The sequence below is a fragment of the Pholis gunnellus genome (genome assembly GCF_910591455.1).
Source record: "Pholis gunnellus genome assembly, chromosome: 5".
Classification (NCBI taxonomy): domain Eukaryota; kingdom Metazoa; phylum Chordata; class Actinopteri; order Perciformes; family Pholidae; genus Pholis; species Pholis gunnellus.
The window spans coordinates 22,967,094-22,979,362 of record NC_136531.1 but is presented as its reverse complement, the minus strand read 5'-3'; the positions used below and the strand labels follow the sequence as shown (position 1 = coordinate 22,979,362).

The 12,269-nt window shown below is 41.9% G+C and overlaps 1 protein-coding gene across 1 annotated transcript in view; it reads left to right on the top strand.

The window, feature by feature from the left end:
• The window catches only part of rnaseh2a (ribonuclease H2, subunit A), a 4,457-nt gene extending 758 nt beyond the window's left edge, over positions 1-3,699 (top strand). Inside the window, exons 3-9 of the mRNA XM_079160392.1 lie at positions 1-29; positions 169-295; positions 395-482; positions 652-789; positions 936-1,023; positions 1,196-1,319; positions 1,661-3,699. The exon at positions 1-29 is cut by the window's left edge and continues 43 nt beyond it. Coding sequence (XP_079016518.1) covers positions 1-29; positions 169-295; positions 395-482; positions 652-789; positions 936-1,023; positions 1,196-1,319; positions 1,661-1,823 — 757 coding nt within the window. The 3' untranslated portion in view covers positions 1,824-3,699. The remainder of the gene's footprint in view (positions 30-168; positions 296-394; positions 483-651; positions 790-935; positions 1,024-1,195; positions 1,320-1,660) is intronic.
• The last annotated feature ends 8,570 nt before the right edge of the window (positions 3,700-12,269 follow it).

The following is a 12,269-nucleotide window of genomic DNA, read 5'->3' as shown; positions in this document are numbered from 1 at the left end:
GCAGGAGCTGAAGGACTCGAAAGTGGCAGGTAATCCTGTTGTCCTGCATCTCTACAGATGACAAGTCTTTATCACGCTTTAAACTCATCCTCACTGCTTTCTCCTGAAATAAGCCAATTCTTCTTATTTTTCTTCCATTTTTGATCCATTTTGACACTCCCTCATCAGATTCAAAGACTCTAACGGAGGCAGAAAGAGAGAATCTTTTCCAAAAGCTGGATGAAGCCAGAAGCTATGTGGGCTGGGCTCTGCAGGTTCTCTCACCAAACACCATCTCCACCAGCATGTTACAGAGGTACGTGGCACATGCAGTGTAACGCACACTGAGGATTGTTCTCTTCTTCATAAGCTGTGTTTTGTATTCACACCCTGACGAGATGTCTGCTTGTGTTAGGACAAAATACAACCTGAACGCCCTTTCACATGACACAGCTATTGGTTTGGTCCAGTATGCCTTGGACAGTGGAGTGCAGCTCAAAGAGGTATGCCATTCATTTGTGTTGTCCCCGTGAACTGTGTGCTGTCAGTGTACTGATGGAAACATTCAACATCAGACAGAACATATTCTCATTTTCATTCTTCCGTCTTTCTTCGCTCTCTCTCTCCCGTCTGACGTGGCCTGCCCTCGTCCACCTCCCTGCTTTTCTGCAGGTGTTTGTGGACACAGTCGGCCCAGCGGAGAAGTACGAGGACAAACTCTCGAAGCTCTTCCCAGGCATCGAGGTGACGGTGAGGCCAAAGGCCGACTCCCTCTTCCCCATCGTCAGTGCCGCCAGTATCTGTGCGAAGGTCAGTGACCAACAGCCACCTGGATCTCACGTCACCGTAGTCATGGCTGCTTGCATGGATCTCTGCTGCTGCTGCTGCTGCAGCAAAGCGCTGTGTCCACATTTTCAGCTTTGTTCAAAATCGATCAATAGCGTTGTATTTTTCAGGTGGCCAGGGATCGCATTGTGAAGGGCTGGACCTTCGCTGAGGACCTGGGAGATGTGGATACAGACTACGGTTCCGGATACCCCAATGGTAAAGGAAACAATCACCGGCTGTTATAATCCCTCCAGAGTGACATCTACGTTTTAGAAGGACGTCAGCATTTATTTATCAACAAGATTTATTTATTTTTTCAAATTTGATGTCACTGCTAAAGTTACCTAAACAAGACTAAAACGATATATTTTGTTCTATGTGTTTTCAGACCCCAAGACTAAAGCGTGGTTGCTGAAGTACCTGGACCCCGTGTTCGGTTACCCTCAGTTTGTTCGATTTAGCTGGAGCACAGCTCAAACCCTGATGGACAGCAAGGGTGTGACGGTCCACTGGTAGAGAGCCTTCATACTTGATTTTGACCAAAGTCCTTAGATGTATAAAAGCAGAGGTTTATTATGGGAAATTGAAACTCTGCAGCTCTCGTTGTCTGTGACTCTCTGCTATTCAGTGACGAGAACAAATAATTTTCTTAAAGCATTAAAATAGTTTGCGGCTTTTAACCCACTCCATGGAAGCCAAAAACAACTTCTGAAAAAAATGCTTTTGAAAATTGCTTTTCTGTGTACAAGAAAACCACATCCCCTTTGATGTCCAGGTCATGCTTAATGTCTGTGCAAATCAAGAGCTAACCGCAGTGTAAAAATCAGCCTTGTTTTATTCAATCTGTCCTCAGGGACGACGAAGACGAGGACGGGGAGAAGGCGGCCCAGCGGCAGAACAACAAGTCCATGTTGGCCTACTTCAGTGCATCGGCTGGAGGGAACGACCAACACCCGAGTCACCAGACACACCGCTTCTTCACCGAGCGCAGGCTGAAGAGCCTCGACACACTGTGACGACAACACAGTAGAGGACATGCGCACACGGACTGGAAATGATAAGCTCTTTGTGAGGTTTCGCTACAGACGTGGACTTTGATGAAATATTACAGACATTTTGTGTTTGTATCGCCAATGCAGACGTACACGAAGATCTTTATTTGTCCTGTTTGTACCGTTTTTTAAAAAACTTTATAAAACTCGTGTTTCGCCTTCGTAAGAGCCCTCGTTTTAAAGTTCTACACAATACAAAAAACAAAAAGGCATTGTTGTGGAACGTGTTGCAATCTTCAACGCTAACACTGCCCTCTGGTGGCGATATGACCAAATACACCAGGGTTTGAAAAGACAAACAAATACAAAAGTATCATCAAAGATTTGACAAACTGCAGAATGAAAACCACGAGGCACACTGAGATCCTAGTCTCTGAGTACTGCATAAAGACCATAGCTTATAATGTGTGTGTTATCCTGTTTGTCGTATGGTTCCTGAGTTTTGGTGCATAAAACAAGGAATACAAGCGTGCATTATTTGAAATTCTTTTTTTTGTCATTCGACAAAAGGAAAGAAAGTTGTCAAATGTTGACTAAAACAACTAGACATGATTCAAGCACTGCCTAAATAAGAGTTTTAAATTATGATTCACATCAACTGTCTAATCAAAGTCAGGTTAAACGGGCTGTCCTCACCCATCAAGATTCTTAGTGGAAACACTCGACTAATCCATTGACCAATCTTGTGTTTACCAGAGATGTGCTCATAAGATTCTTGGTAATAACGTCATTCGGCATGAAAAAGTATTTTAAAAAATGACTACGTGACTAAAGAGGTCGTATCGACTAAGACCAAAATGACTCATCCGCCTCTAAGAGGCCTCAAGCTTAACGTTATATTCTGAGAAAGCACCAAAACAGTTTTTGAGGTTCAGTACACAGCCCTCGTAGCTTTTCTGTTAAATAATGAGTACAGGTTTGTTTTTTTATCTTAATTTTATCTTTCATCATATTCTGACTAACCAGATCGATGGAACTTACAAGAACAGATCACATTCGAAAAGCTGTCCCTGAACCACCGGCAGCAGACATCGTTAAGATTTTCTTATTTTCTATTCTTTACGGTTTAACGTCTTTGATGTTGAACCTAAACACAACTACGAGGTAAACAGGAGGATGAGGTGTGACGGTATTACTGCATACTGTTCCCCTCTCTAAATACAGCAATAGAATCTGTGTAATGACCCAACAAAGAGCATTTGACGTCGCATAGATTGATCTTGAGACGTTTGCCAAATGCTCCTCCTCTCAGAAATGTCTCTCCTGTTGTTGTTGTTGTTGTAGTTGATCTGTCTCACGTCCTCTGAGAGCTTCATTCTCTTCTGACTCTCCCGGCTAACTCTTGAACACACTTGAACTTGGCGTATGACATTTCACATGTTGCTATACGGGAACGCAAAAGGCAGCTGGCTAAGAATGGGTGCTCAACTGCCCATGTCTTCAGAAAACATAAATACGTCAGTGACTTGCCGAGCTTAACAAAAAGTTAAAATACATAAAGTCATATCCATCCGTCCGCCGTTGCTAGTTCTCGTTGGGTTTGTGCCGAGACTCTATGTTCCTCTTCCCGCAGTTCATCGCTAGAGTGGAGAGCGCAAACGAGGACAGGATCATGATCGAGCTCCTTACGAAATGAGACGACGCTCCTCTGGAGGTTGTCCTCAGGACTCTCCTGCGGAAAGTCTCTCTGCCGAAGGCTGTGGTGGCCATCGCTGTCTGGACCGCGGGCTCCATGGTTCTAGCGGTTTCCTGGGCGTACGGCGGCTGAAGGCGACTAGTTCTTGGGGAGGCCAGGTGCTGGGTCTGCTTCAGCAGGAGGAGTCTGGGTCTTTCCTTCCTGACCGACACGTGGAAGGGCTTGATCTGTTGTGTTCTTTCCGAATTCCTTCCCTGATCCCTTCCTTCCCGTATTTATAACCTCACGGCGCCCCTCCTCTAATCCCTCTTAGTAGCCTGGTCTAATACTACGTCAATGGGATTTAAAATAGTTGGCACAGGCTGCAGAGGATCAAGTGGACAACCTATTTCTGTCTATTAGATCACCGTTGCTGTCAGGTTCCTAGGTGTTTTTCTTTCTCAACCCTTGCCCAACTTGGAACGGCCTCGTACATGAACCCCCAAAGGACGCACGGGACAACTCTTTCCAGTCTGACAGTCAATCTTTATTTTGTTTTTCCTTATTGGTTCTTGACTTGTTGCATTAGGTCTGACTCATTAGGTAGAAAACCTTCAAACACAAAAAGCACAAGTTTAAACAAAGGTAAATAAACTTCAAACAATCCATCCCACCGCCCATGACTTATAGAAACACTCCGACTACAAACAATCATCACAACAAAAAATCCCGTTATAGTACCAGTGGCTTCTTTGGTTGCACCATGAGTTGGAATCTCTCTTGCCTCTCTCTCTCTGCTGAAATGTTTTCTGAGAGAGCCCTTCCATCCGCAGGTGTTCCAACCTTTGAGTGATGAGCAGCCTGCACTGGCCTGCTGGTGGTGCATTCTGGGACTTGCAGTCTTTTGTCTGCAAGTTCCACCATTGTATCTCAACAGTTGCAGTTCTTTCGTGGTGGATGAATGGACTTGTTTCTGGGATAGAAGCCTGCAAACGGTCAAAGACACAGGTGTGTGAATATATAACTAGGAAAGGGCATGAACAATGAAACTCAGTGACAAGATGTGTTACTTTCAATGCTAATCAAATGCTGCAAATATCTTTCTTCACGATAACCACAACGGAAAAGAAGCTCTTTGCTCCTCTATGTTCTGTGTGCACTTTGCACTTTTGTTTGCATCACAACATAACTTGAATAAAAAAAAAAAAAGATGAAATATCTCCCAAAGCAAGTGTTTAAGTGTTTTGATAACCAAAAGAAAACGCCTGGTTTTAGCAGACGATAACGACCAACATCCACAGGGGGTGATGCAGATTAGAACCTGCTAATGTTTGGCAGCTAGTTTGCTTTTCCGTTGATTATGGACTGTGACTGATAGCAGAAGAGCTGCCAGATGAGTCACTGTGGACGGTTGTCCACGATGACTGTACTGCTCCTTCTCGGAGATGAGATCAGAGAGCAGAGCTGTAGAGAGGCTGAAGAGAACATCTGATTAGGAAACTGTGCAGGACAATTATACAATAAAACCAAAATAAAAGTTCAATTTATCTTTGTTTTCTTATTTACTGTCTACAGTCAGGCACAAAGTTTGTCATTAAGGACTTTCATTTTTATTTATAAAAGTTTATATTATGTATCTTAATCAGTTATTATCAAAGTGGGTCTGTGAAATAATGAACGAAGAATTATAAAATTGTTTTTCATCATTAAACGTTGCATATACATGGATGGGGACCATTTGCGCCAATAAAACAAATATGTGTCCATTACTCCCACGCACATTAGCTTTGGGCCAATAGAAACTGATTTGATTGTGACACGCAGCAATACGTTTATAATTTTAATAATGTTTAGTTTAATTAATGTTTTAATATTGGTGTGCAATTTGCTCTTTTTCTCTCTACATCGCTGTATATAACATATGTTTTCACCCTAGACTCTGGAGATGTGGGATGAGTGGTTTTCATTATTTTCCTACATTTTCTACCCCAAATAATCAAGCGATTATAAAAAAAAATAAACTGACGGATTTATTGAAAATTAAAAAAATCTACTTTATCACAAACCATCATATGATTTAACTATATTTGATCTATCAGCTCTATTCTTGTATCTATAGACATTGTGTGTTAAATGCCTTGAAACCATCAAATCATTTTGTTTGTCCGTGTAGCAAAATGCTGTGTGAAAACCTAAATGACATAAGAACTTAGTGACATTTCCATCCATCTACTGAAAATAAATTGTCAGTTTGTACCGTCAGCTGTGGTCAGTGACCGAGGACAGCTCCTCTTCTCTGTGACCCGGGTCACATGGGTCGGCAGGTCTCTAATCCCCGAGGTCGTCTCTTTAATTGGGCTAATTGGATTGCCCCGGCTCTTTTCCGCTAATGACACGGAAAGCTTTGATAAATTAATGTGTGGCGGTGATACAGAGAGTCAGAGAAAGGTACATGGAATGAATATAAGTGCAAGATTGGAGTTATGTGCTCTGATATAACCAATGGTTTTCCGTTTAATCCCATTTGTATTCTTTAACTTGTGTATACAAATCCAAACAAAAGGGCCCAAATACATGAGCTTTCAGACCGACTACAGGGTGTTCAAGCAGTACTTGCTGAATGAGCTTATTATTGATATCAGGACTAAAACGGATGTTAGAAATGCAAAAATGCTGTGTAAACAGCATAGACATGACACTGTGGATTTGATTTTGTTTAAAAGTTCCTCTTCAAAATGAGTTCCTGTGTGTATGGGACCATCAGCTAATGTCCCAAGACAGAATACACGTGTGCCACTTTTAACTGTTCAGTTTAAAACACTGTAATAGATAATGAACTTGTAGTTAAAAAGTCATTATAATGTCACCCATTATGTTCCGTCCAGTAGAAAATCACAGACAACCTGCGTCTCTTATTAAACTTATCGGATGACACAGATGCATTTTGCAAATGCCATCATCTGCGTAGGCGACCTTTTGAGGATTTCTTCATTAAACTGCAGACATTTCCGCTTGGCATTTCATGCCGGCGCCGTTAGTGATTCTTTAACATGACATTTTCCTGGGTACAGATTTACAGATCATTCAGCGATTTCCTCACAAGTCATCACTTTTATAATTCGCATGTGTTGTGTGTCATATATTCCCACGGCCTCTGGTCCAAATGGAGCGGCCTGATCTCAAGCTCCTTCTTATCTGTGGATCAGCAGTGTTTCGCTGGTCTCCACAGGCTCTGTTGTGCCTGGCCGTCAGATTCAATTATCTCCGTCTTGCTCCCTCAGGTGTCTGGACATGTTTTCTCTCTTGGCCCAGTCAACAGCTGTGTCCCAATCCAGCGGCTGCATCCTTCGGAGGCTGCATTTGTAGAGCGGTTGCGTCACAGCGGCTGCGACTAGGCTGTCCCATTGTGAAGACTCCTTCAAATGCAGCCGACGAATGCAGCCTTCTGCTCCCAGATTCTGAGGACACAACTGATAGATCCTTCGCGGCCCACCATATCCCAAGATGCATTGCGTGCCGATGAAGATTTTATGTTATTCAACATGGCGACGAGTGAAGCGGCAGCTGGAGAAGCGCCAGCATTCACTTTTTTTGAAACCCAATATTTAAGTATTGGGTTTCAACTCACTCGAATATCACAGATACAAATGTTAAAACAAAACATAAGGGACCTTATAACATCACAAGTTTGTTAAAATGATCGGTTAAGTTACGTAACGTTAGTAGCTGACACGCTAGCTGACCTTACCGGAGTGCGAGATTAACTGGTGTTGAATCAACTGGTTTAGTTTCACGTGCGTGAGGCCGATGGAGTGGCCTTTCAGGACCCACGTCGAATAACCAGGAAATAATCATTTCGATCGCTTCGCCTCTCTCTTTCACATTGTTTTTACGGTATCTTTTGAAAGGCTATAAACGGAACAGTTTGCTGGAAAATTCACTAGACGTCCGCGAGGCTGTGGTTGAGATGCCGAGGACACTTGTTGGCGTGGACAAGAGTGAATGACAAAGTTGGTGGTCGGTGTCGATGCCTGTTCAAAACACTTACGTCAATAAAATCATTACAAAACGCTCTTATTGTCCGTCATATTTGTATCATATAGCGTTATTAATCTGATGTCAAGTCAATTTGAGACCTGCCTGTGCATTCATACACCCTGTGAGTGAATCTGAAGTCTCTTTCAAGTACCAGGAGTATAAGTGTAGCAGAGTCAATGATTCCACTTGCCATCACTGGCCATTATTTGCAAATGTTACTGTGAATTTAAGTTATCACTAATCCATACCATTTTCATATTATTTCCTCCTTTATTTCTGTCAATACCATTTCATGTATTATCATTAGTTTCCTACCGAGACTAGCGTGTTGTGTGTCACGTGAGCGCCCTCTGCTGGGCCCCTGCAGACTTGAGTGGTGCGCCCCGTATATTCTCTCACCGGTCTGCTGCACGCTGTCTCAGCAGCAGGTTGATCTGTCACGAGCTCCGTTGTACTATCTAAATAATACAGGCTATGTGTTAAAGAGGATTGATAATTTATATAGCAAATACTTTATAGTGCAATTTGTTAAGTTCACCACAGTCTGCTAGTTTGATGGGAAATCTCCGTGGAGTAACATGCTAACCAACAGCTAGCTAAAATAATTGTTTATTTGCTTTGGTAGTTCCCGGAGCTTTGGCTCAGTTCATCAAGCTGAGGGGGGAGAACGACGACAAACCGTAGCTGGAACTAAGACATTTGCAAATCTATTTGTAATATCTCCATTTGACCATCCTGTACTTAAGGTTACAGTTAGATTAGCTCTCATCCAAAAGCCTTCACTAATAGGACAACCAGTAGAGAGGACAATACACTTCTGATTTCTTATTGTTGCTGTCACATGACAGTCACCTTTTTCTTTTCTTTTTTTAAACCCACAATAAGACATCCATGTAAATGATTTCTATGTGAATTTGTGTATATTCTGCTGTGTAAAATGTGTCAATCTTCTAAGTTTGCATCCTTGTGTTAACATTATTGATAACGGTTTCTCTTTTCATCATTTACTCAATGTGATTTGGACAATTATGGAGAAAATAATCCTGCAAGGGAGGGTGACTGCCTTGCAAGCAAAGAAAAAGGGACAACTTATAGAACAAATATAAAGTATGTGCATATGTGTTACTGCAAGTTAATAAACACTTCTCATTTGTTTTGTTGCTGTTGTTTTTGTTAACTGTCCTCTGCCTTAGGATTGCAAGTATCCAGGCTCTTTTCTCTAGAACATTCATTGATAAATAAATAAATATATATGTGTATATATGTATATATATATGTGTATATATATAGGTGTAAATGTAAATATCTGTGTATCTGTACATATGTATATATATGTGTGTGTGTGTGTGTGAATGAAATAAAATAAAGTTATTGATAAATACATTGATTATTTTATTTACAAGAACTATAAATGATTGAAAGGTAGTTATATAACATAGCAAGTGATTGAATTATTATCTGATTATTAATTTAGAAAACAATATTATGAAAAAGAACTATGAATGAATTATTGAATATATGATTCAAATACTGATTAGCCCTAAAACCTTTATAATATATACTGTATGTGCATAATCCTTCTGGGCAGAGATTGTAGGCATGGGCAGCAAAGGGGAGGTGTGTGTGTACGTGTGTGTGTGTGTGTGTGTGTGTGTGTGTGTGTGTGGGGGGGGGGGGGGGGGGGGTTCTCTCAGACCGTCACATTATGACCGCTCGGTTCAGCCTTTGGTCCTCAAAGGACACGGACGACGTAGACCACGGAAGATTGGGTCCTTCTAAGGATGTAGTCGCTGGATTAGGACACAGTTATCATGTGGTGGCTCTTCTTCATTGGAATAGCAGATTCTTTCCACATGGTGTCCCTATTGCCTCAAAATGAAAACTGTGAAGGTGTCACTCAGCAATTTCACTGTATTACATCTTTTCAGCATTACTGACGGGTTGGTGCTTGTATTTCTTCCGTATTCATTTTAGTATGCAGCAATGCATCCTCTATGTTTTATTGGAGTACATATTTAACATTCAAAGGTTCGCGTGTGGATGAGGACCAGAGCAATGCCAGCAAAATGCACTTACATAAAAGTTGCCCCTAATGTGACAAACATGTACCTTCAACAGCCAATGACACGATTTAACTAAAACTACAGTCTTTACTACGTGTGTCGGTACACACGCTCAAGCTGAACACGCATCCAGTTAAGGTTAAAGTTAGAGACATTGTTGGTATTTTACTGGAAGCAATTGTGAAACTGTAAACTGTATTGGATAAAAAATTCACCAATAGTGAACTGATTACATATCCGAGAAGATGTAAAAATGAGAAGACATTGTAACAAGAGTCTGCAGCTGAGAAGGAGGCTCATTGGAAAGAAACTGTTAAACCGCTCAAGTTAAATATTGGACCTCATGATGGCGCCAGATGAAAGAATCAGGGGATCGACCAAAGTTCAAAAGCACAATGAATGGGTACAGAATCACATGTAAATCCGTCCAACATCTGTGGAGACATTTCACTCAGAATACCCCCCCCCCCTTCAACCCCAGAAATGATAAAGTAATTCTTCTTCTTCAAATGTCAACCTGCTGGTGCCAGAAAGAAACAAAGCGTCACCAGTGAAGGAAGCTCAACACAGTGATCCACCTAACATCCAGTACACACATGAATAAAAGTAGAAAGAATAAAATACATTAAAGTTAGCCAAACTTAACAGTTCAAACAGGAAGGTAATCCAGGCCCTTTTAGAACAAGTAACAGAGAGGAAGGCAATAGTAAAAAGCCTTTATTTTAGTGGCTAAATCATTTTTAAAAAGCCAACAACATGTTTCGACCACTGTCGCCCTCCTTTGGGGCATTTAGCAAACAAACAAAATGGGTGTGGCTTCACCTACTGTATAGTAGCTGCAACCAATGGGAAGCAATCACATGGCCTGGATAATAACATGTCAGGTGAAACAAATGGAGAATAATCAAAACACGAAATAAATGATATATCGTAAATAGGTAGCCGACCCATAAATAGGTTTTAACATGGAAGCCTATAGAGAGAAAATTATTATTAAATCATTATTCTGTATTCTGTCTCTCCCTTGACCAAATGTTTAATGTGCCCTCTATTTGCAACTTAACAGTTACCTTAAATGTACCATTAGCAACCCATTAGGCTCATATGGCTAATTGGATGGCTAGCATGGTTAGCATTAGACTCAAATCAACAATCACAAAATAGCTACGATGAAAGAAAAAAGAGCACCAACAGATCATGCTCCAAAAAGGGAATTTGGAGAGAAGATGCCAGCTGATATTTGCATGGTCACAGATCAGACAACAAGGAGACGTAACTGTCAGTTAAACTGATAGCTGTGGAAATGTGCCAGTAGGCATTGCTATAGAAACAGATTGTTCAACCCAAACGAACGGCTGGTGGCATCAGAGATTTGATAGTTGTTACAACCTGGCTCAAAGGCTGCAACATAACGGAGACAGGACGAGTAATAAAACTAATAAGTAGACATTTATTTAACGAACAAATAAACAAACCAAACTAAACAAACAATCTATCAAATGAAGCGGCAGCTGTGTCAGCCTAGACAAGTCGGAGAGGAGAGGAGAGCAGCCAAAGAGGAGGAGCTGGGGCCTTTATACCTGGCACTCCCACCAGGCTCAGGTGTGTGTTGGCAGCTGATTAGCAACAACCTGAAAGACAAACAGGACATAGACCCCTAGTGGAAGGGAGGAGTCGTCACACCCCCCTCCATAAAATCGGTGTTCCCACCAGGAATACCGACCTCTACAGACAGATTTCAAATTCACAAGTTTCATACTACCGGTTGTGATTGCATTTCCCCAGCCCACCAATCAATCTCCACTCTTCAACCCAGCAACTCCAACATGTGGAGAAGCATCTAAGAGTGAGAGCGGAGAAGGAGGGGAGGCCAGAGAGATTACCGTGATATGGTATAGCACATGATTGGGAAGCAAGTTTTCGTTGGAGGGCAAGAAGTGGTGAACACGAAGGACTGGAATTTTCATAATTCCCGAAGACCAAAAACACAGAACCGAAGACCATAAGAATTACCATTAGAACTACCATAAAAAAGGTTCCTCTGAAAAAGGCTAACTAGCCAACCAAACCGCCCACAGACGCACAACGCAAAGAGGCAACCCAACTACGAAAGGGAACAGGCCAAGCTAACAACTTGCCTGTTACCACACAACGAAAGAGCAGTTCACCACATCCCTCCTTTATCTACTGACTTACTTAATTCAGACCCACTGCAGCAGCAGTCTTCAGGTTACACACCTGCAATGTAACTGGGTCCAATACCCCGACACCCAACAGGCTGTGCAATGCTCTTATTACCGAGTCCAGAATTACCCAGAAACCTCAAGAACATGACCATCATCACAAAAACTGAAATACAAAACGTGCAGTTATCAGGAAACACCAGAATTAGTTTCCCCCAGTAAAGCCAGGACCAGCAAGCACTCCAAGCCTAAGAACAGAATCCAACTCAAACAACGCTCCAATAACTCCTCCACAGGAGCCATAAAAGAGGAAACAATCTTCGACTGTCCGAACACAAAACCCAAACTGATCCATAGAGAATTTAACTAACATACTAACAGCCAGAACAGCCCATACACAGCTAACATCACTGCAGCCCTGTCCCTCTGACTGCCTATCCAGAAACTAAGTAAGCTCCCCCCTAGTCTTCAGGTGCTACTTGTGGTGGGTACTTACGCACTAAAACCCACA